Source organism: Hyperolius riggenbachi, chromosome 3 (assembly GCF_040937935.1).
Source record: "Hyperolius riggenbachi isolate aHypRig1 chromosome 3, aHypRig1.pri, whole genome shotgun sequence".
In the NCBI taxonomy this organism is placed as follows: domain Eukaryota; kingdom Metazoa; phylum Chordata; class Amphibia; order Anura; family Hyperoliidae; genus Hyperolius; species Hyperolius riggenbachi.
In genome coordinates, this window is record NC_090648.1 from 56,187,371 (window position 1) to 56,212,122 (window position 24,752).

The window sequence follows — 24,752 nt, forward strand, 5'->3', positions numbered from 1 at the left end:
TCAAATTGGCAATTCAATTAATGTGGGGAACAGGACCGGATTTGTACTTTTTACTGCCCAAGGACCACTATCACCAGCTGCCCTGGACCACCAGCATCCTATCCCCCCCCCCCCCCCCCTTAACATGGCAGGAGCATTTGCGCATTGCAGGCTCCTCTGAGAACAGTTGGTGAAGTGATAGCAGGGATAAGCTCCTCTGAGGACAGTTAGGGTTGTTCACATTGTGAGTGTTTTTGATCATTTTTAAGCGCTGGCAATTTTAAAAATCACTTTAAAAGCGTTTCTGCAATACTGCTCTATGTGAGTGTTCTCACATGAGCGATGAGCTTTCTTTCCAATAGTAAATGCGGCTCCTGCACCATTTCCTGAATGTTTGTGCTTTAATGCAAAGTATAGGGAAAGCGCAAAGTGTGAGTTCACTTCCTGAGTATCATCAGGAAGAAAAAGTAAATTGCCGGACAAAAGCTCTTTGAAAAGTGCTTAACAAAGCACAAATCGCTCTAACAGCGCAGGGAAAAATGCTTTAAAAAGTGTTCAGTGCTTGCAATTGCGCTGGCGATTAATAATGCAAACAAGGCCTTAATGACATGATAGGATCAAATTCTAAGATCCTTGGTGAGCGGCACATTCGTTGAGAGACAGGCAGCTCAGAGATCACTGTGTCTGTTCGCTGCCCTTTCATTCCCGCCGAGTGCCAGATCCGGCTGTTGGTAGCCACTCACCGCTATGTGCATACTCTGTGAAGCAGGATTAATGTTTGGTAGAATAACTGCTACTGCCACTCTGCTGCCCACAGCCCGCCCCTTGCTTTCCTGGTGCCCTAGGCCATGGCCTTTGTGGCTTTGTCTGAAATCCGGCCATGGTGGGGAACTCCCTCTGATCCAGCATCACATTTTATTATTCTTCATATGGATGATGAACCAATTTGAATAAAGCTACTTTTAATGGTACAGCAGTGTCGGGTGTTCATTTTGGACTGTAACTGCAGCCTCTGTTTGTGAAATCAACTGCATTAGGCCATCTAATATAATTATTATTGTTACTATTATTTTCTGTTGCTGCAAAACAGCCTCATCTGCAGACACATCATATATATTAATAATCATATTAATTATTATCACTATTAGTTCCCAGACTTGAGATGTAGAGCTGCTATACAGTGGTGCTCATCACACCTTCTCAATGACAAATGGCCATTTTTTTTTACCGAAAAATGTATTTTCGAGGTCCAAATCGTCATCAGTTGCAATGATGAATGATGAATGGCGATTTCGAATACTCGAAAGAACTCATGAACTCATGATTTAGAAATCACGAGTCGTCATTTCAGGTCCAGCTAGTAACTAAGGAAATTACATTTTGGACCAATCACAGAGCCCCGAGGAGAGGCCCTCGCAACCAATCAGAAGAGGGGAGCTTGTGCCCACCCCTTCCATATATAAGGGGGTGGTCATGTTTTGTCCTTGCTGAGTGACTCTAGTACTGAGAGGCAGCTCCAGTGCTGAGCTGTTATTTGCTAGTGCCTTCTTATGTGAAATTGAGCCTTTCTACTTTGATAGTCATATATATTGATTGTTTATCAGACAGCTATCTTGAATTTTAGACAGATTAGATTAGCTTTGTGATTGATTTACAGTTAGCGCAGACAAAGTCAGGTCTTGTTTTAGCGTTGGCAATTTTGCAAATCGCTCTAAAAGCACTTGTGTAATGATTTCCTATGACAGTGTTCACATTTGAGCATTGCAATTTTTTTAAAATCGCAAAAACGCGCTACCTGTACCATTTTCTGAGTGTTTTGGCTCAATGGCAGGTATAGGGAAATCGCAAAGTACTTGAAAAAGTGCTTTGCATTTCAATTTCCCGAGCGCTTTGATGAATAAATACATTGTATTTATTCATTTCTGGTTTAAAGAGTTCACTTCCTGACCGACATAAGGAAGTGAAAAATCATCCTCTCCTCAAAATTGCTTATAAAAGCACTTTTCTAAGCCTAAATTGCTCTGAAAACGCTTGTAAAAGCGCTTTCAAAATCACCCCATAAATCGGCAAGGCTTGCGATATCGCTGGCGATTTATAATGTGAACAATGCCTCAATGTTAGACTAGACAGTGTGCATAGGAGTGCAGTTAGGTTAGAAGTAGTGCTAGCTAGGCCTGAAGTAGGTAAGGATTAGTTAGGTGAGCTTAATACAGCTTAATAGATTCAGTGTATTAGAATTAGTGTGTCACAGTCAGTGTCATTTTGTGCTGCCTGCAGCTTAGTGAAGTCAAGTGACAGTCTATATATTATTATTAGCAAAGAGTTATTGTAGTGTTCTGTTCACTGTGTCGATTAGTAAAGTGAAGTGAACTAAGTATATTTTCATTTGGTGAATTTTTAGTAGTATTAGTGTCACTGTCACATACATTCATAGAGTCAGGCAGTGCTGTCTGTGCATTTCATCCTGAGCGACAGTGTCATTGTGTCCAGCCAGCCAGCGTAAGAAAGTGACGTTTCACACATCCAGTGTCAGCGTGTAAGTCACTGTATTCCGACAGGTAGTTTACTTTTAACTAGATTATTCATGATTTTTTTTAAGGTAAATTTAATAAAAAAAAAAAAACCTGCACTTCTTTCTATATCTATATTGTATACATAGATATCTATATTTTTTTTCTGTGTAAGTGAGCTAGCTTATACAGAGAAGAGCATGTTTAGTAGTGTTAATCCTTACTGTCCATCAGAGACTAAGTGTAGTCCATTTCCAGCAGCTTCTGTGTGCTTCTACCGTAAAAAACACCACACAAATACACAGTTAAAAAAACACTGCACATTTTACAATTATTTTTTTTTACGGATTACTGTTAATAAAGTTTATATTTTACTTTGTACAATGTCTGCCAGGGAAGAGGCAGGAGGGGCAGTGCTATCACCACCACCGGCTCTCTGGCATGACCGCTGCCAGCCAGTGGGTGCTCAGCTGTGGTAGAGGGAGCTGAGAGCCAAGGTGCAGAGGTGCAAGGCACTGTGTCATTTTTTGCACCCCCCAGGGTCGTTGTGACAGAAGAGCCAGTTGGAGGTAGTTTTGGAGCTGATGTCACAGCAGCCGGGCAGCTGTTTCACATAGACCTCTGCTATGACTACTCCTCCTAGTAGCAGATGACCCCAGCTAGTCACATCTACCCCAGAAGCTCAGCCCTCCCGGGATAAAAGCCCGCTGCCGTTCAGCCCAGCGTCTGGGAGCCTGTTGCGGGCCGCTACGGATAAGGTGGATGTGATCCTGGGGCCTGGTGTCCAGGATGTGCAGGGTGGGGAAGTGGAAAAGGAGGATGCTGCGCTTGTCCAAGCACAATCAGATTTTGAGGCTGAGGCGGGGCCTGTGGCAGGAGATGTTGGGGAGGAAGAAGTGGTGGTGGGGTCAGAGGAGGAGTTGTTTGGGGAAGACGAGTGGCAGGACCCTGCTTTTGTGCCAGATGTCTCCAAAGAGAGCTCAGAGGAGGAGACAGAGGAGCAAAGGTGTGAGAGGGTGGGGCAGCACAGCATGGAGGCCAGGGGCAACAGTGGGTGTGGAAGCCAGCAGGCACAGTCCGCTGCTTCAGCCACCACCACCCAACCCCCAACCAGATGGAGACCACTCAGACCAGCACCCCCTTCAAGCCATAAATGTGTGTTTACTTTACCCATCTGGAAATTTTTCCACCTGTCCACCCTTGATGAGTGTTTTGCAGTTTGCGACTCATGCACAGCCCCCATCCGTAGAGGTCTAAATCCTGCCAAGTTGGGAACTGGAGGCCTCCAGTCCCACTTGCAGAACCACCACTTGCAGGAGTACAATGAATTCAAGAGGCTGCAGCAGGTTGGTAAAAGCAGCAGCAGCAGCACCACTCTGCGGCCTTCTGAATAAGTATCCTGTCCTCCTGCTCGCCCAGCAGCAGCACGGAAACGCAGACCCTGCTCAGCAACACTTTTCCTGGTGCGACCATAGCTCTGCCTCCCACCAATAGGCGCATCCAGAAGCTGAACGGGATGCTTGCACGGGCCATGTGCTCTGAGCTCCTGCCATACTTTCCTGTGCAGGAGGGGAGTGACATGTGTGCACTACTGCAGTATGGGATCCCAGAATGGTGTACTCTCAGTCACCACTATCTATCCAGGACAGTGATCTCTGCTGGGAGTGGGCGACCATCTGCGAGTGAGTACCAATGGTTTGCCTGCTGGAAAGGGCATTGTTTGCTCTGCTGGATCAGGGAGTGGCAGCCATGGGACAGCAGAATCAGCAGGCAGCTGCACAGGCCACCTCTAAGGAGGAGGACTTGCAGGTGGTGGAGGGGTGGTGGAAGGTCCCTGATCTTGCTGCAGAGGGGAAACAACTGAGTGCAGCTGCAGTAGTGCGTGGTTGGAGAGCAGACCATACACAGCAGACAGAAGAGGACAGGTTATCGCAGAAATGGCTGCTGTGGTGCTGTGGGAACAATTAGGGATGATCAATGAGATGCAAATTGTACCAAAATTATGCTAATTTTATGCAAATGTATGCAGTTTGAAAATGGACCAATCGATTTAAACCCAGGTTTAAATTGATTGGTCCATTTTCAAGAGGCATAAATTTGCATAAAAATGTGCATACATTTCAATCAACTCAAATCAACAATTTGCATATCTGTGATCATCCCTAGGAACAATATACCACTGATATTCAGCATATTATCCAGAGGAATAACTTTATTAGCAGCTTTAAAGGACACATGAAAATAAACTAATGAAACAAAATTGTATCCATCTTCCTTCTCTTAAAAAACGTCTTTTTAAGATATTCTAGTTTTATTTTATAATGAAATCTACTTTTTAAGTTGTTACTGTTTTTCGCAATGACACATTCATTGGAGTATGCCAGAGCTAAAATCTATGAACCATTGACCCTGTTAATCTCTTTCCTGCTCTCAGAAGCCATGTTCTTCTAGGAAAGTGTTTTATAGTTGTAATTTCTTATCAGTGAGGGTCACACTGTAGTCCAAATCAATCCTAACCCTGACAAGAACTGCCACTTATATACTTGATGTTTAACTCTTTCAGGCAGAGAAAGAAAAAAAAGGAACACAGCATAGTTATTTGTGTGCTTTACACTGTACATACCCATGTCTATCTCATCATGTCGCATGTCACTTCGGGTAGCCTTTAATCACAAAAGAGACACTTGGAGATGCATCAGATTTCCATTCTAATAGGATTTATTTTGTTACATAATGCAGAATCGTTTCCAGCAACAGCTTTTGTCTACAGCATGTGACTATAACACATATAACAATAACCTGTACACCTCACCACCCCAGAATTCCTGGATCTCACCTCAAGCCCAAAACACCTGTATCCAATCATCTGCTTCTAATTTACATTTGTGTGCAGCACTGAGGCATCGGGGTATATCTGCACTATTTGTGCTGGAGTGTAATATGACCTGGGAATGCATCTGACTTCTAATACCTTATCTTTTGCTGCTATCATATTTATAGTGTTATCATGTAAGATAATTGCCATTCTTCCTCTGTGTGGACTTAACAAAATAGATGTATAATGCTCCCCCCTTAAAATTATGTAGATAAATTAGGAGATCCCTGAAAAATCCCGTCACAGTGATCCAACCTCTCTGAATATCAGTACTGTGTATAATGAATAGTATGTGTAGTAATAATGTTAAACAGAACTTTCCTGGAGTCTCACATTCTCATTTTCACTTCATGGGGTTAAGTTATGACTGTGAATTGTGCAAAGCAGCCATATCAGTGTGATGTAAATTCTAAGTCATTCAGCTCCCAGAAAATAATTGTCTTTTCAGCACTCACTCTCTTTATATCAGGAGTGTTTGTTCAGCCAGATAAAAGTGTTTTGGCTTTCATTTACTCTTCAGGGGAGCCGTGACTGCGGACTCTGCCTCATTTGCATAAAGCTTCTGTTTTATTAACCCTTTCAATGAAAAATATAAAAAATGAACACAGACAAGTTCTAACTAAGCTTAGTACTAGATGTACCCATGCTTATCTCATCAGGTCACCTCAGATCAAGGACTTTAACGCTTTACAAACCAATGCACTGAGTAGCATGAAAGAGTCCTATGGATTGTGTGTAAATATGCTGCCATGTGCATCTAGCAAGAAAAAAAAAAAAAAAAAAAAGGAAAATAACACTTTTGGCCAAAACATTTCCCACACTCAGTGCGGTACTAGAGCTTCTCACCAGTGATGAGAGAGGGATAAGCAGAACTGAACAAGCCTGTTATTGGCAGCTGTACTCCACACTTCATCCTCCCTACTTCTGGCTATGTTGGTGAGATGGAGAGCAGTATGCAGTGTTCATATGTATTGGGAGATCAACAAACCCTCAATGGTATGCCACGTCACCAACTAAACTCATGCATGAATACAAGGATATATATGGACCAAGCAAATCATTGGAGAAAGCCAACAAGTTTTTTGAAGAGGAGCATAATATTTTACTGTATCAAAAGTATAAACGAGATTCACAATTCTTAAAAATAAAAAAAAGTTTAATCCTTGTAAAGTGTAGATTTCAATCCAGCACAGTTCTTTTACTGCAAATCGTCTTTATTGTATAAAAAGCAGATACAAGGTTGCATTAAAAATGCTGTTTAAGTGGCCACTTGAACAGCATTTTACACGCAACCTTTTATCAGCTTTTTATACAATAAAGAAGATTGTCAGTAAAAGAGCTGTGCTGGATTGAAATCTAAACTTTATAAGTCCCGTCAATACACGGGTGAACCTTTGCACGCTCGACACCTCGGTCATTTGTGTGCAGCCCTTTTTCTCTTTGGGACTGTTGCATCCTTGAAAAAACATCCCATAACGTGCAGAAAACACACAAAATTGATAGTTTGTTTTAAAGCGACAACTTCGTCTTGTTTCGGGAAGACCCTTCCTCAGGACTTCACAAACAGTAATGTATATCTGCACTGCATTAAACATTACCTCAATTATAAATCACAGTTTGCTTTAAACCTAATAAGTTGCCAAGATATATAAACTCACACATGACAAAGTGTGATTTTCTCACCCCCAGGGTCCGTATTCCATATAAGGTCTTGAAATCCCCGCCCCCAGTGTGAATTTTGACCCTGAGCCTTTTTTTTCTTTCCGGATGCTGGGGGATTGATGTCATAACTCCACCCCTCAAGTCTATGTGAGTAATCTAGGCAGACAGAAGACATCTGAAATTATAGCAGACAGACATGAAAAGACGTCTGCAGCAGTTTTCCTGTGTCTTCTCTGTACTACACACTGTGAAAAAATAAGTAATTTCATCCAGGAAGACAGACAGCAGGGGAGGGAGGGGCAGGGGAGTTAACCAGACTGAAGTCTCTTTGATATGTGGTGGAGTCATGCTCCCTGGCTTTATTGTTGACTAGAGCCTGATACATCATCTTTGTCTGTATTAATGCAATGCAGATGTACATTACTGTTTGTGAAGGCCTGAAGAAGGGTCTCCCCGAAACAACTCAACATTGTCACCTTAAAACAAACTACTGACCAATTTTGTGTTTTCTGCTGGGATGCTTTTTCAAAGGATGAAACTTTTTTTTTAAGAACTGTGAATCTCATTTATACTTTTGATACATTAAAATATTATGCTCATCTTCAAAAAAACTTGTTGGCTTCCTCCAATGATTTGCTTGGTCCACATATATCCTTGTATTCATGCATGAGCAGTATGCTGTGGCCAGTTCAAGTTCACTGAAGAAGCTATTTTTCACGGACCCTTACTGATCACCACTGTGAGATCTCTCATGACGGATAAGCTGTATTTTCTGTGTAAAACATTTCCCACACTCAGCACATGAATATGGCTTCTCGCCCGTGTGACATCTCTCATGTGTGACAAGGTTTGATTTACTCCCAAAACATTTCCCACACTCAGAACATGAATAGGGCTTCTCACCAATGTGCGATCTTTCATGTGTGACAAGATCCGATTTCTGTATAAAACATTTCCCACAGCGAGTACATAAATAGGGCTTTTTGCCAGTGTGAGATCTCTCATGACTGACAAGATAGGATTTCTGTGCAAAACATTTCCCACACTCAGCACACGAATAGTTCTTCTCACCAGTGTGTAATCTCTTATGTTTAAGAAGATTTGCTTTATGTCCAAAACATTTCCCACACTCGGCACATGAATAGGGCTTCTCACCAGTATGGGATCTATCATGTCTGAGAAGGCTTGATATACACCCAAACCACTTCCCACACTCAGCACATGAATAGGGCTTCTTGCCAGTGTGAGTTTTCTCATGTGTGACAAGCTGTGATTTATGCCCAAACCATTTCCCACACTCAGCACAGGAATAGTTCTTCTCACCAGTGTGTAATCTCTCATGTTTGACAAGATTTCCTCTATGTCCAAAACATTTCCCACACACAGCACATGAATAAGGCTTCTCACCAGTATGGGATCTCTGATGTACGTTAAGGCTTGATTTCTGTCCAAAACATTTCCCACACTCACCACATGAATATGGCTTCTTGCCAGTGTGAGTTCTCTCATGTATAACAAGGTCTGATTTAGTCCCAAAACATTTTCCACACTCGGCACAGGAATATGGCTTTTCACCAGTGTGTGTTCTCTCATGTGTGGCAAATTCTGATTTAGTCCCAAAAGATTTTCCACACTCTGTACACGAATAAGGCTTCTCACCAGTGTGAGATCTCTCATGGGTGACAAGACTTGATTTCTGTCTAAAACATTTTCCACACTCAGCACATGTATAAGGATTCTCACCAGTGTGAGATCTCTCATGTGTGATAAGACTTGATTTCTGTCTAAAACATTTTCCACACTCAGCACATGTATAAGGATTCTCACCAGTGTGAGATCTCTCATGTGTGATAAGACTTGATTTCTGTCCAAAACATTTCCCACACTCAGCACACGAATAGAGCTTCTCACCAGTGTGAGATCTCTTATGTCTGACAAGGTTTCCTTTTTGTCCAAAACATTTCCCACACTCAGCACATGAATAAGGCTTCTCACCAGTGTGTAATCTCTCATGTTTGACAAGATTTGATTTCCAGTCAAAACATTTCCCACATGTGGAACAGGAATGAGACCCTCCAGCAGGGGAAGAGCTGTGCTGGTTATGATGTCCCTCTGGGTTAGACAGGCGAGGAGAGTGTGGAGGTATATTTGGGGTAACCAGGATATCTGCAGGAGACTCTTGTCCAATGACATCATCATCCGTTGTACAGTCTGTGGATACAGAGAGACAAGTCTCTGAGATGTTCCTGATGCCGGGACTCCATGCTGCAAATAAAGAAACATCATCACTCCCTGTTAGAGAATTCTGAGGGAAAGAACAATTATCATTAGAGATAGTCAATGAGCTGTTGATAATTCCAAGGTGTTGCAAAGATTATGCAGATTGGAAATGGACCAAATGCAGCAGCTGCATAATTTTGCAAATAATTAGCATACTATTTGCACATATCAGAATTATTTGCAATGGAAGCAGATGGAGGCAGAACAAGGATGTCTTCAAGCTTTAAAGTGTAGCAGAGATGACATGCGACATGATGAAATAGACAAGTGTATATACAGTGGCAAGCATACAGACACTTATGCTGGGCTCCTTTTATTGTCTCCCTGCCTGAAAAAGTTTATAATTAGCTATGGAACTGACAGTTTTTCTCCAGTCAGGACCCAGTTGGCTCACGGATAATAAATTACAGCTATAAAACCCTTTCCTAAGCAGATACCTGGGCTTTTTACTGTGAGAGGAAAAGATAAAAAGGTCAGTAGTTCATGTATTTTCACTCTGGGACTCTTGAGACACTGCAATTGAGCAGAGACTATGAGGGCCCGTTTCCACTATAGCAGATTCGCCTAACCAATACAAGTGGATGGGCCTGTTTCCACTTGTCAGGAAATCTGTGCTGTTTGCTGTGCAGGGAAAATATGCACAGCAGAGCCAATAGAATTTGCACCCCGCAAGGCGGTGTGGGATCCGCATGCAATGTAATTAATAGGAAATTTGCATGCATTTTCGCTATGCAAATTTTCAATGTGAATTTGTGTATGTTTTTGCCTAAAAGCAATGTAAAAGCACACAGGCACTGACGTGGTTAAATTCGCATCCTTACAAAAATAAGCGAATTTGCGTTAAAATTCGCATACAAATGCGTACGAATCCGCATCTGCAAGCAAATTCGTTTTTGCGCTTTCCGCAACGAATTCACACTGCACAAGTGAAAATGGGCCCTGGAAGATTAAATCTGCTTTGTAAATGTTTATAGATAAAATAAAGCCTTGAAATATCTAAAAAAATTCATTTTTAGGAGTAGAAAGACAGATCCAATTGTTTATCTCATTTGTTTATTTTCATCTCTGGTTCACTTTAAAAAATGTATTTGGCGATACAGATATACAGCAGAAATGCAGTCATACACCTTTAAGGGTGCCTCAGCAAAGGGAGAATCTGGAGTTCATCTTGCATTTCATAGCCACTTAAAAAAGTCTAGTACCTGCTTTAGGTTCATCTTTATGTTACCTCACCATAAGATCAATGCAGTCTATGTACAAGTGTAGTAAAGCTAAGATGTAGTGAAAGGTAGAGAGAAAAGTAAAGAAGTAGTTACAAGTGGCTAGTAGTGAACTCTGGAGCCCCCGGGTGTTTTGTTGTGTACCAGAGTTCATTTTGACATCACCCAGTCATACATCACATCATAACCTAAATTGGCTGATAAGAGCATGTGATGTGTGACGTACAGATAGCTGTTCGCACACGTGCAAATGGCCAGAGCCAAATATGGCTCTTCCTTCCTAATACAGGGAAAGGAATTGTTTTCTGTCCTGACTGCAATTGTTTTCTCGTTCTGCTAGGAATGTTTATACCTCCACTGACTGGCTGTCTGGGTCCAGGGCTGATAAACTGTTCTAAGGTCTTTGTGAAATAGGAGATTTGTGTATTAGAGATACATTGTGCTCTTTATCGAAGCTGCCCATATATTTCAGGCCTATTCCCGTCCAATTTCTACATGAAAACTTCAGGGAACTGGCTAAGCCCGCCGCGTCCGCCCAGTAGTCGCTGCCCCCAATGTATAAATGTAACCCCCACCCGTGTGTGCATTTATACATTACCTGTCCTGTGTCAGCCTCCATGCGGTATCCGTAACCTCTGGGCGGCTCTCCGTACACACCACTGGCACATAGGGTCTGACGTCAGGACGCTACGCATCCACTGCAGGATAGTATTGTGAAGAAAGATACGCATGGCATGGGACGCGCAGTTGCCATCGACCTACAAGTTGACGGTAATGAAACTAACCGGCGGAGGGAGAACGGAGGATCGTGCAGGACCGGCACGGGACAGGACGGCTGCTGGGGACTTGGAAAAGCCCCAGGTAAGTGAAACTGTGCGTTGTATTGTAATGTTTAGATCCACTTTAAGAAATATGGATGCTCCACTAGAGGTTGGACGGTCTGTGAAGTGAAACATGTATTTTTATCCCGGGGGGGGGGGGGGGGGGATTGGGTATCGGTGATATAACACAGTAACTACTAAGACATGAGACTTGCTGAATTTACAATCTCGATACACATTTTCAGGAAGGCCTTAAGGAAGATTTTTCTTTTGTGGGATTTTTGCACTGAACTTTCATATTTGGTAGGATGTGTGGGTCCCGCGGCGAGTGGGATCAACACACCCTTTTGTTGCTGTGTCAGTGTTCCCCCCAGAAATTGTTTCCAGCCGGGTGGTATGAAAAAGTAGCCGGGTGGCATGAAAAAATAGCTGGGTGGGGCGAGATGAGAATGCAGGTCCAGTGCTTCTGTACGCAACTCTTCTTACAGCATAGGAGGAGGGGAGGTGATGACAGCCGGGTGCTCACCAAAACTAGCCGGGTGGAGCACCCAGCTAAAAGAGCCTGGGGAGAACACTGTGTGTGCTCATTTGCAGTGTAATCACTTTTCTCTTGGCTATTTTTGCTTCATCAAAAAAAAATATATATATATATTATTCCTCATTTTCCTCTCTTCTATACCCATTTATATTTACTGATTGGGCTTGATTCACTAAACCGTGATAACATGAATTTTCACACGAAAACGCGGTCTATTTTGCATCAAAATGCATGATTGCGGCTGCTAATTCAGGATCGTGCGCAAATGTAAAAATGCGCATGAAAATGTCTGTGACATGAATTATCACGGTTTAGTGAATCAAGCCCATTATGTGATGCATGTTTTGTATGTTGGGTCTGGTGAGTAGACCCTGGCATACACACACTCTATCTATCTATCTATCTATCTATCTATCTATCTATCTATCTATCTATCTATCTATCTATTTTCCAGGGCTGTGAAGTTGGTACAAAAATCATCTGACTCCAATCCGACTCCTTCGTTTATGAAACCAGAGACTCCTTGTCTGATATTTACCAGGGTTGTGGATTTGGTACAAAGCCACCGACTAACTCCAGGTACCCAAAATAGCTCCAACTCCTCGACTCCTCAACTCCAACTCCACAGCCTTGTATTTTTCGATTTTTTTCTTGTCTATCCTTGTTACATGGGGGAGCTCTTGTGAGTGGGTTATCCCCTCGTTTTCTTTCGTCTGTGTTTTGCTCACTGTATATTCTATTGTACTCAAACTTGTTTGGCTGCTTTGTTTGCAGTGTTCTTCGAATACACTTTTTCTGTTTATTTATTACATGTTGTCAATGTATATATAATATACAAAAATAATAGTTTTTTTTATACTTTTCAACTTTATTTGTTAAATATATTAATCATATTGATTTAGTGCTCATACTTTCATTCATTGCTACTTATGTACTCATATTTGTTTGTGTTCATTTTTCAGTTTCAGTTATTACTTATCTTGGAATTTGCTTGGTGGCCTCTTCTTGAAATGTAGTCCCTTAGGCCCTATTTACACTTCAAAGCGCAAAACGCCAGCGCAAAGTGCAAAAATACATTGTATTTATTCATTTCCAGATACAAGAGTTCACTTCCTGATGTCAAATCCCTCTGCGAAAGCACTTAAAGAGAACCTGAGGTAGGATTTAATTATGTTACTGGGGCACAGAGGCTGGTTGTGCACACTAAGACCAGCCTCCGTTGCCCCATGGTGTGCCTCCATGTCCCCCCTGTGCGCCGCTATACCCCCGCAGTGCTGGCGACATGCAGCGTGTCGCCAGCATAATGTTTACCTAAGCGCTGTCTGTCAGCGCCGCTCCCCCGCCTCCTCCGCATCGGCACTACCCGCCCGTGTCCCCTCCCTCCCGCTGATAGGAGGGAAGTGACGCGGGCGGGTTGCGCCGATGCGGAGGAGGCGGGGGAGCGGCGCTGACTGACAGCGCTTAGGTAAACATTGTGCTGGCGACACGCTGCCGCCAGCACTGCTGGGGTATAGCGGCGCACAGGGGGGACATGGAGGCACACCATGGGGCAACGGAGGCTGGTCTTAGTGTCCACAACCAGCCTCTGTGCCCCAGTAACATAATTAAATCCCACCTCGGGTTCTCTTTAAAAAAGTGCTTTATACAGCGCAGGGAAAGGAGTTACATAATCTTTTCTGACAAAAATCTGAGTGTCAAACACTGCACAATTGACTGCAACACTAAAATTATTGACACGCTAATACACTCACTTTCAGCTCAAATGTTTCAGGTGAAACTGTGTAGAATGCTAAAAGCCATTACTTTGTCACGCTGAGTGAAAATGTCACAATGGGAATTTTTTTTATTGTGGTGGTCAATGGCAAAACACTATAATTAACCTCTTCATCCTCATCCAGGGTCGCTCAAGTCAAACTGGGTGGCGGTTGTTTAAGTGGCAGTTATGCACGCATGCGCGTGCATCTGCTGCTCAGCAAAATTTCCGTATTGGCGATTAGAGAAGGGAGGCAAGGCTTCCCCAAACCAATTGCAGCGCCTGTAATGAGTGGACATGACCCCAGGGAGTGTTTCTATCACTATGTAGTGGCAAAAAGTTAAAAACACAACACACGTTTTTAATTTAAAAAATAATATAATCAATCCCTTCCAAAGTCCATTGCCACTCCCGCCACCCCGGTTACCAAGCAAACAGATGATAAAAAAAGTTTTAAAAAATCCATAAATAGTTGCCTTAGGGACTTTTCTTTTTTTGTATGTCATGGGGTATATTACTGGTTTTTAGTACATAAGGGCTTACAATTGATGGGACACAACAGAAAAAATACAACCCTTATTTCCAAATAATATTGGCGCCAAACATTGTACTAGGAACATAATTTAAATGTTGTGACAGTCAGGACTGATGGACAAATAAAATGGGTGGGTTTTATTTATGGTAGAATTGCTTATTTTACAACTATAGGGGAAGGAATTGGAGAAATAGTGCATTTTATCTCTTTTTTTTGTGTACTTGTCTATAAAAAGCATAGAAAACTATTACCGAAAACAAGTATCGCCCACTAAAAGCTTAATTTGGGGTGAAAACAAACAATATACAGATCATTTTATGTGTGATAAGTGGTGATAAAGTTATTGGCGAACGAATGGGGGGAGTGCTGACAGGGAAAAATTGCTTCCATCCTTGAGGTGAAAACACCTTGTCAGCTCAGCTCAGGTAGTGAAATTTACTACCTGAGCTGAGCTGACAAGACTGGCTTCCCTCTATCGCAGTATGATGTCTGTCCACCTTACTCACACTACCCAAATTCCTTTAGCAATCAGTTCTACACACACTCTATGCCCTATAACCTCCATAGCAGTAGCCAGGCAGTCCCCTCCCACCCAGTTTAAGTGATTAAAAAGTGCTCCCTCTATTATAAATACCCAGAGATCCTCCCATAGTGCAGGTAGTCAAACAGTGCTTCCCCCCGTACGGGTAGTTAGGGTATTCCCATTCAGTAAAGTATGCCAGAAGCCCCCTGTCCCCTATGTAGAGTGTGCAGGGAGCCCCTCAGATCCCTCACCTTCCAGGATCCAGCCCCATCCTTTATGTCTTCCTCCTGTCCAGTAGTGGCGTCGCATCTGTATGCTGAGATCGCCTTCTTGTCATGTGACAGACGGTGATCTCAGCATAGTGATACAGCCCCAGAAGGACAGGAGATGATGAACTGCTGGATCCCGGGGGAGGTGAGTGACACTACACCTCCACTGCAATCCCTGCCCTCCTAGCGGTATCCAGGACTGAAGATCTGGGTTACCACTTATAGCTGTAAAAAGTAACCCTGAGCTGCACTCAGGAATACTGTCAAGGAGGATAAAACACAGTAAGCTGCTTAACATGCCCTAACTACACCCCCAATCTCTCCCTGTCACAGCACAATGCTCTCCCCTGGGTTATGTCCCTACCTCCTTCACACAGACCCTAACATGGAGTAACTAACCCCTTCCTCCACCCCTGCATATATCTGCCTGTGATTGGCACCTGGGCCTTGCAGCGCATCTTGGAAGCAAATGATTCACTCCGCCCAATGCCCATTCTGCACTTCCCGATGAAATTTGGCACCATTACCACCCTCCCACTTCCCTGAACTTGTACAGCTAGAATATGGACACATGGTGAATCATCAGGCCTTTCTCATGAAAATGCATAGTAAGTGAGAAATGCTTATTATGCATCAACATCAAACTTAAGATTCTAACTCATTCACCCCTGCACACTGTGTACACAGGGAAGTAATAGGGGGGTGATGTGTGTAATGTGACTGCACAGTGTGCCTGCAATGAGGTATAAACACACTATGTACACAGGGAATGTGAGAAGTAATAGGGGTGTGATGTGTGTAATGTGACTGCACAGTGTGCCTGTAATGAGGTATAAACACACCATGTACATAGGGAATGTGAGAAGTAATAGGGGTGTGATGTGTGTAATGTGACTGCACAGTGTGCCTGTAATGAGGTATAAACACACTATGTACACAGGAAATGTGAGAAGTAATAGGGGTGTGATGTGTGTAATGTGACTGCACAGTGTGCCTGTAATGAGGTATAAACACACTATGTACACAGGAAATGTGCGAAGTAATAGGGGTGTGATTAGTGTAATGTGACTGCACAGTGTGCCTGTATTGAGGTATAAACACACTATGTACACACGAAATGTGAGTAGCTCTATGTGTTGGAAAGTTCTCACCTGATCAGCATTGTATTTCTACAGCAATACTGACGCTTCCAAGTCATCTATCACCTCCCCCTCTCCACAGAACAGAACATACTCCAAAGCAATCAAGGTGTCTGTACTATAATTGTTAGTAAGCTGTCCCCAAATACAATTAAGGGAGATGGTTTTAGATGAAAAAACACAGTCATAATAACTAAAGGTATTCAATATTTAAAGTTGATTACTCACCTGTTCTGCTCTCTTTAAGAGGGTCATCTAAAGCTGTCCTCATTATGTCATCCTCCTCCATAGACTGCTGATCACTCCTCACATATCTCTCTTCTTCTTCTTCCTCTTTAATCACTCTTATTATTAAACCCTCCATAGACTGCTGATCACTCCTCACATACGTCTCTTCCTCCTCTTTAATTGTCCTTATCACATCCCCCTCCTCCATAGACTGCTGATCACTCCTCACATGCTCTTCCCTGGGTTATGTCCCTACCTCCTTCACACAGACCCTAACATGGAGTAACTAACTCCTCCCTCCACCCCTGCATATATCTGCCTGTGATTGGCACCTGGGCCTTGCAGCGCATCTTGGAAGCAAATGATTCACTCCACCCAATGCCCATTCTGCACTTCCCGATGAAATTTGGCACTATTACAACCCTCCCACTTCCCTGAACTTGTACAGCTAGAATATGGACACATGGTGAATCATCAGGCCTTTCTCATGAAAATGCATAGTAAGTGAGAAATGCTTATTATGCATCAACATCAAACTTAAGATTCTAACTCATTCACCCCTGCACACTGTGTACACAGGGAAGTAATAGGGGTATGATGTGTAATGTGACTGCACAGTGTGCCTGTAATGAGGTATAAACACACTATGTACACAGGGAATGTGAGAAGTAATAGGGGTGTGATGTGTGTAATGTGACTGCACAATGTGTCTGTAAGGAGGTATAAACACATTATGTACACAGGGAATGTGAGAAGTAATAGGGGTGTGATGTGTAATGTGACTGCACAATGTGTCTGTAATGAGGTATAAACACATTATGTACACAGGAAATGTGAGAAGTAATAGGGGTATAATGTGTAATGTGACTGCACAGTGTGCCTGTAATGAGGTATAAACACACTATGTACATAGGAAATGTGAGAAGTAATAGGGGTGTGATGTGTGTAATGTGACTGCACAGTGTTCCTGTAATGAGGTATAAACACACCATGTACATAGGGAATGTGAGAAGTAATAGGGGTGTGATGTGTGTAACGTGACTGCCACAGTGTGCCTGTAATGAGGTATAAACACATTATGTTCACAGATTCTAACTCATTCACCCCTGCACACTGTGTACACAGGGAAGTAATAGGGGTATGATGTGTAATGTGACTGCACAGTGTGCCTGTAATGAGGTATAAACACATTATGTACACAGGGAATGTGAGAAGTAATAGGGGTGTGATGTGTAATGTGACTGCACAATGTGTCTGTAATGAGGTATAAACACATTATGTACACAGGAAATGTGAGAAGTAATAGGGGTATAATGTGTAATGTGACTGCACAGTATGCCTGTAATGAGGTATAAACACACTATGTACATAGGAAATGTGAGAAGTAATAGGGGTGTGATGTGTGTAATGTGACTGCACAGTGTTCCTGTAATGAGGTATAAACACACCATGTACATAGGGAATGTGAGAAGTAATAGGGGTGTGATGTGTGTAACGTGACTGCCACAGTGTGCCTGTAATGAGGTATAAACACATTATGTTCACAGATTCTAACTCATTCACCCCTGCACACTGTGTACACAGGGAAGTAATAGGGGTATGATGTGTAATGTGACTGCACAGTGTGCCTGTAATGAGGTATAAACACACCTTGTACATAGGGAATGTGAGAAGTAATAGGGGTGTGATGTGTGTAATGTGACTGCACAGTGTGCCTGTAATGAGGTATAAACACATTATGTACATAGGGAATTCCGAGAAGTAATAGGGGTGTGATGTGTGTAATGTGACTGCACAGTGTGCCTGTAATGCGGTATAAACACATTATGTACATAGGGAATGTGAGAAGTAATAGGGGTGTGATGTGTGTAATGTGACTGCACTGTGTGCCTGTAATGAGGTATAAACACACTATGTACATAGGGAATGTGAGAAGTAATAGGGGTGTGATGTGTGTAATGTGACTGCACAGTGTGCCTGTAATGAGATATAAACACACTATGTACACATGAAATGTGAGTGGCTCTATGTGTTGGAAAGTTCTCACCTGATCAGCATTGTATTTCTACAGCAATACTGACTCTTCCAAGTCATCTATCACCTCCCCCTCTCCACAGAACAGAACATACTCCAAAGCAATCAAGGTGTCTGTACTATAATTGTTAGTAAGCTGTCCCCAAATACAATTAAGGGAGATGGTTTTAGATGAAAAAACACAGTCATAATAACTAAAGGTATTTCATATTTAAAGTTGATTACTCACCTGTTCTGCTCTCTTTAAGAGGGTCATCTAAAGCTGTCCTCATTATGTCATCCTCCTCCATAGACTGCTGATCACTCCTCACATATCTCTCTTCTTCTTCCTCTTTAATCACTCTTATTATTAAACCCTCCATAGACTGCCGATCACTCCTCACATACGTCTCTTCCTCCTCTTTAATTGTCCTCATCACGTCCCCCTCCTCCATAGACTGCTGATCACTCCTCACATGTGTCTCTTCCTCCTCTTTAATCGTCCTCATCATGTCACCCTCCTCCATAGACTGCTGATCACCCCTCACATACGTCTCTTCTATTTCCTCTTTAATTGTTCTCATCATGTCACCCTCCTCCATAGACTGCTGGTCACTCCTCACATATGTCTCTTCTACTTCCTCTTTAACTGTCCCCATGATGTCACTCTTCTCCATAGACTGTTGATCACTTCTCTCTTGCTTTTTGAGCTCAGGTCTCAGTTCTGAAAAGGATAACAAATTATAGCTGTGAGATATTATCAGTAATAAACAGAGCACAGAAAAACATGATTTTCTAGGGGTTGATAATATCCCATAACATGTGATAATCTTTACATTCAGTAACACAGTCCTCTCTCCCAGTGTGCCTTGCTCATCATCTGGTGTCTGTACTAATCTCCACACTGCTCGCCCATACCCATGTCTGTACTAATCTCCCCACTGCTCGCCCATACCCATGTCTGTACTAATCTCCCCCACTGCTCGCCCATACCCATGTCTGTACTAATCTCCCCACATCTCGCCCATACCCATGTCTGTACTAATCTCCACACTGCTCGCCCATACCCATGTCTGTACTAATCCCCCCACTGCTCCCCATACCCATGTCTGTACTAATCCCCCCACTGCTCCCCATACCCATGTCTGTACTAATCTCCCCACTGCTCGCCCATACCCATGTCTGTACTAATCCCCCCACTGCTCCCCATACCCATGCCTGTACTAATCTCCCTACTGCTCCCCCATACTCATGTCTGTACTAATCTCCCCACTGCTCGCCCATACCCATGTCTGTATTAATCCCCCCACTGCTCCCCATACCCATGTCTGTACTAATCTCCCCACTGCTCACCGTACCCATGTCTGTACTAATCCCCCCACTGCTCCCCATACCCATGCCTGTACTAATCTCCCTACTGCTCCCCCATTCCCATGTCTGAACTAATCTCCCCACTGCTCCCCCATTCCCATGCCTGTACTAATCCCCTCACTACTCCCCATACCCATGTCTGTACTAATCCCCCCACTGCTCCCCCATACCCATGTCTGTACTAATCTCCCCACTGCTCCCCCATACCCATGTCTGTACTAATCCCCTCACTACTCCCCATACCCATGCCTGTACTAATTTCCCCACTGCTCACCCATACCTGTGTCTGTACTAATCCCCCCACTGCTCTCCCATACCAATGTCTGACCTAATCTCCCCACTGCTCCCCCATTCCCATGTCTGAACTAATCTCCCCACTGCTCCCCCATTCCCATGCCTGTACTAATCCCCTCACTACTCCCCATACACATGTCTGTACTAATCCCCCCACTGCTCTCCCATACCAATGTCTGAACTAATCTCCCCACTGCTCCCCCATTCCCATGTCTGAACTAATCTCCCCACTGCTCCCCCATTCCCATGCCTGTACTAATCCCCTCACTGCTCCCCATACCCATACTAATCCCTCCACTGTTTGCCCATACCCATGTCTGTAGTAATACCCCCGTCTGTACTGATCTCCCCACTGCTCACCCATACCCATGTCTATACTAACCCTCCCACTGCTCGCCCATACCAATGTATGTACCAATTTCCCCCACCCCACTGCAGAAAAGTGGCAAACAAGTCACAGCAGTTATATAAGTCTCCTGTATGGTAATTACATCAAGAGGATTATCAGCATAGTGTCAGGTGTACTGTGGCCTCCTCTGTATCAAAGTATGTCCACCCTGACCTCTGCTCAATATATAACAACAATTACCTCTTCCAGCCGTGTGTTCTCGCCACTTCCTTCCTGTAACTACTCTTCTCTTCTTGCTGTGTTGCATCACTTCCTGTCTGTGTGATCGCCATCTTGTGGTGAATAGACTAACTGCAGCCTCTGTTTGTGGCATCACCTGCACTTAATCTATTATTATAATTATTATTATTATTATTATTATTATTAACAATACTAATAAAATAATAGTAGTAGTAATAATATTAGTAATTATTATTTAGCCCCCAGACAGTTGTTGGAGATTTAGAGCTGCCATACGGATGTGGCTCCATAGCTTCAGGAAGTGTCAGCTTTTTGCACAAGACTAACTAAGAGGCAGAATTACTGGAGAAATTGTCTGGACTGGAATATCAATGTATTTTCTGATTAGTCTTTGTAGCCCTTCTTTTAGGGCTACAAGCTCATGGTGAACCAGAACTCATTTAGAAATGGTTAAATAGCCATCCAATTTTTCAATACTGTGAATATCGGGATCACTGCGTGAGCCTATAGCAGGCCCCTAAGGCTCATCCTCCTCACTACTCCTGAAAAAAAAACAATCATCCACATCCTCCTACTATTCCTCTAATGACAAATACTCTGCTTCTTCCCTTGCCCATACAATGCCTGGGGTGCTACAGCAGAGACCAGAGAGTGACACTTTCTCTCAGAGTACATTTGAAATCGGCGCCGGTAGACTTGGGCGCAGGATTCAGCGGTATATGGCTGAACCTGCTTCTGCACAAGTCCGGGCCGATTTAATTACTATTCCCCCTCCAGGCCGCCATGGATAGTGGGGGAATGAAATAATTCGGCTTCCAGCGATTGCTAGAGGCCGAATTATTGTGTTTTTAAGCAACTTCGGCTCCGTCGTCTGACGGCTCCAACGTTACTCACTGAGCGCCGCTATAGACTGATTCCCATTACAGTCTTTGCGCCCAAATATAGCAGCGCTGAAAAGCACTGCCCCATTCTCTCACCCTAGCTAATAAATTCCCAACAAAAAACCCTGCTGTAAGCTGATAAATGCCTATACCACAAGCTCTGCACTCACTATAGCTGATAAACTCCCACACCACAAGCCCTGAACTCCCTTATAGCTTATAAACTGCTATACCACAAGCCCTGCACGCACTATAGCTGATAAATTCCCATACCACAAGCCCTGCACTCCCTATAGCTGAGAAACTCCCACACCACAAGCCCTGCACTCACTATAGCTGATAAACTCCCATACCACAAGCCCTGCACTCACTATAGCTGATAAACTCCCATACCACAAGTCCTGCACTCACTATAGCTGATAACCTGCCATACCACAAGCCCTGCACTCACTATAGCTGAGTAACTCCCATACCACAAGCCCTGCACTCACTATAGCTGAGTAACTCCCATACCACAAGCCCTACACTCATTATAGCTGATAACCACCCATACCACAAGCCCTGCACTCACCATAGCTGAGTAACTCCCATACCACAAGCCCTGCACTCACTATAGCTGATAAACTCCCATACCACAAGTCCTGCACTCACTATAGCTGATAACCTGCCACACCACAAGCCCTACACTCACTATAGCTGATAACCTGCCATACCACAAGCCCTGCACTCACTATAGCTTATACACACTCATACCTAAAGCCCTGTACTCACCATAGCTGATACACACTCATGCCTCAAGCCATGCATTTGCCATAGCTGATACACCCTCATGCCTCAAGCTCTGCACTCACCATAGCGGAAAAGCTCACATACCAAAAGACCTGCATTCACTACGCAGTAGCTGAAGCTGATGTGGAGGTTTATCAGTTTTCAGTAGGTATAAGGTAGAGGAGGGTTGAATCCACAATTTCTTTGAATCTGAATCTAAAAAGGTTCTCAAATATCTCAAACCTTTAAAATCTCATGAATCCTGTACAAAAGAATTTGTTTTGTTCGTCGTATAGTTGCCCCCAGTACAGGTAGCCAGGCATAGGTGCCGCCAGTATAGACAGTCAGGTATAGTTGCCCCAGTATTAATAGCCAGGCATAGGTAGCCAGACATCATTGCCCCCCCCCCCCCCATATAGATAGCTAGGTAAAGGTGCCCCCAGTATAGGTAGCTAGGTAAAGATGCGCCCAGTATAGCTAGCCAAGTATAGTTGTCCCCCTTATAGATAGCTAAGTAAAGGTACGCCCAGTATAGATAGCTAAGTAAAGGTGCCCACAGTATAGGTAGATAGGTACAGGTTCCTCTAGTATAGGTAGACCCTTGTCCCCCCCCCCCCCCCCCGCATGCTCTGCTCCCCCTGCATACAAGCAGCGTATCACCTGATCAATGGATTCCAACGTGGAGCGCAGACCTCTCTCTTCTTCCTCTTCACTGTTGCCCTAGTGGTTGGCTTCTTTTGATGAAATAATCAGTGTCATCAGCAGAAGCCGGTCATTAGGGGAACAGTGAGGAAGGACAGAGGTCTGCGCTCCATCCTGGAATCCATTGATCAGTTGAGCCACTGCTTGTATCTATGCAGGGGGGTAAGTGGAAGAGGACGGGGGAGCGGGGGATGCAGCATTGGCATTCATCAGATTTGAATCGTGGTAAATGCTGTCGGGATTTGAATCCACTAATCTCATTTACATAGATTTGAGGGATTTGTGGATTCGTCATTCCACACCTAATAAAAATGTAGTGAAAATCCTGTTAATAAGGTTGGAAAATTGAAATCATTCAAATAGGGAGCAGAATTTATCTGTAAATAAAGGAGGAAGCAAAAATCATCTGATAAAGCAGTGGCATTGGCCTAGGTATCACTAATGCAGCCACAGCGGTTGCTATGAAGCCCGTGGTCAATGGGGGCCAGGTTTCAGTGACTGCCGATCAGGGAGTCCACAGCGGGATTCATGGAGACCTGCAGTAGGCCCCCCGAGGTGCAGTGTAGCGAGTGCAGTGGAGGCTCCAATTACGATCCACCTTTTCCTCTATATCTCCCTGACTCAAGCGCCAGCTCTTGTCATGTGACCCGCTACACATTTCATTGGGTTACATGAAAAGAGATGGCACTGGAGCCCTACAGACGGTGACTGCAGAGGAAGGTAATCATCAGTTGAGCCAGGAGATATAAATTTCCTACAGACGGTGACTGCAGAGGAAGGTAATCATCAGTTGAGCCAGGAGATATAAATTTCTTCAATCCTCTGCTCTCAATCCCTCTGCACGTGGGGGTCACATCAGGCTGCCTATACTTGGCAATGCTACCTAATACTGAGAGGCTACCTATACTGGGCTTCTACTTATTACCTATTTTAAGGACTATCTAATACTGAGGGGGGCTCTGGCTATCGGCTAATGGGGCACCTTATATTGGGGTACCTCTGTCTACCTATGCTGGGGCTCCTTTCTGGTAAGTGGGAAATTCTGCCTAATAGCCCAGGTAGCCAGATTAGCCCCCAGTAAAAGGTAGTTCCCCAGTATAAGTAGCCATTTTAGCCACCCAGTATAGTCAGCTAGATTAGCCCCCCAAGTACAGGTTGCCAAAATAGACTCCAAGTACAGGTAGCCCCTCCATGTTTGGACTCGGACTGGTTGGACTCGATGGACGGATGTCTTTTTTTCAACCTAACTATGTACCTACTTAGGCAGTCCCCCAAGTATAGGTAGCCTGATTAGCTCTCTAGAGTATAGGTAATCAGATTAGCCCCATCCCCAAAGTATACATAGCCAGATTAGTCTCCCCATACCGTAAGCAGAGTAAAGGCTCATACACACGTCAGATTTTTCCAAACGTCCGGTCATTTGGACGTCAAATCGGACGTGTGTACAGTCGGTCATTCAGCTGATAACGCTAGTTTTGACTGATCCGCCAAGCGGATCCATCAAAGCCAGCGATATCAGCTGAACAACCGACTGTACACAAGCCCGATTTGATGTCCAAACGACCGGTCGTTTGGAAAAATCCGACGTGTGTGTATAAGCCTTAAGTGAGCAGAGCACTGGAGGAAAATGACATACCGCCTGGGCTCTGCAATTCAAGGGGCCCACCACAGGTCTCTATAAGGCTCACAGCAGAATTTCTTATCGCAGTCCGAGACCACCATGCCACCCTTGGCTGTGGGATCCATAGAAGCCACTTTGGTTGCTATGGTGATTCCTATGCCACTGCTGTAATATGTTTTTA

General features: G+C 43.8%; 2 protein-coding genes across 3 annotated transcripts in view; both read right to left on the reverse strand.

Moving 5' to 3' along the window:
- Positions 1-7,672: 7,672 nt before the first annotated feature.
- Positions 7,673-24,752, reverse strand: part of LOC137562630 (zinc finger protein 585A-like) — a 43,499-nt gene continuing 26,419 nt past the window's right edge. The window contains exons 1-2 of one of the 2 annotated variants that reach the window (XM_068274152.1): positions 16,333-16,511; positions 7,673-9,291 (exon numbers count right to left, since the gene is read on the reverse strand). In XM_068274152.1, the coding sequence (XP_068130253.1) occupies positions 7,751-9,291; positions 16,333-16,468 (1,677 nt within the window). In that variant the 5' untranslated portion in view covers positions 16,469-16,511 and the 3' untranslated portion in view covers positions 7,673-7,750. Of the gene's footprint in view, positions 9,292-16,332; positions 16,512-24,752 lie in introns of those variants that run through there. The other variant, XM_068274153.1, reaches the window with a different exon arrangement.
- Positions 18,588-20,666, reverse strand: LOC137560736 (uncharacterized). The gene is made up of 2 exons (XM_068271887.1): positions 20,600-20,666; positions 18,588-19,069 (listed from the first exon to the last, which is right to left on the reverse strand). Exons 1-2 carry the CDS (start codon positions 20,664-20,666, stop codon positions 18,588-18,590), a joined length of 549 nt encoding a protein of 182 aa, XP_068127988.1.

Excerpts from the sequence above, each read along its gene's own strand:
- LOC137560736 (XM_068271887.1), bottom strand. The coding sequence starts at position 20,666 with ATGCAACACAGCAAGAAGAGAAGAGTAGTTACAGGAAGGAAGTGGCGA. Across the intron at positions 19,070-20,599 it reads AGAACACACGGCTGGAAGAG|AACTGAGACCTGAGCTCAAA; the intron begins GTAATTGTTGTT and ends TATCCTTTTCAG.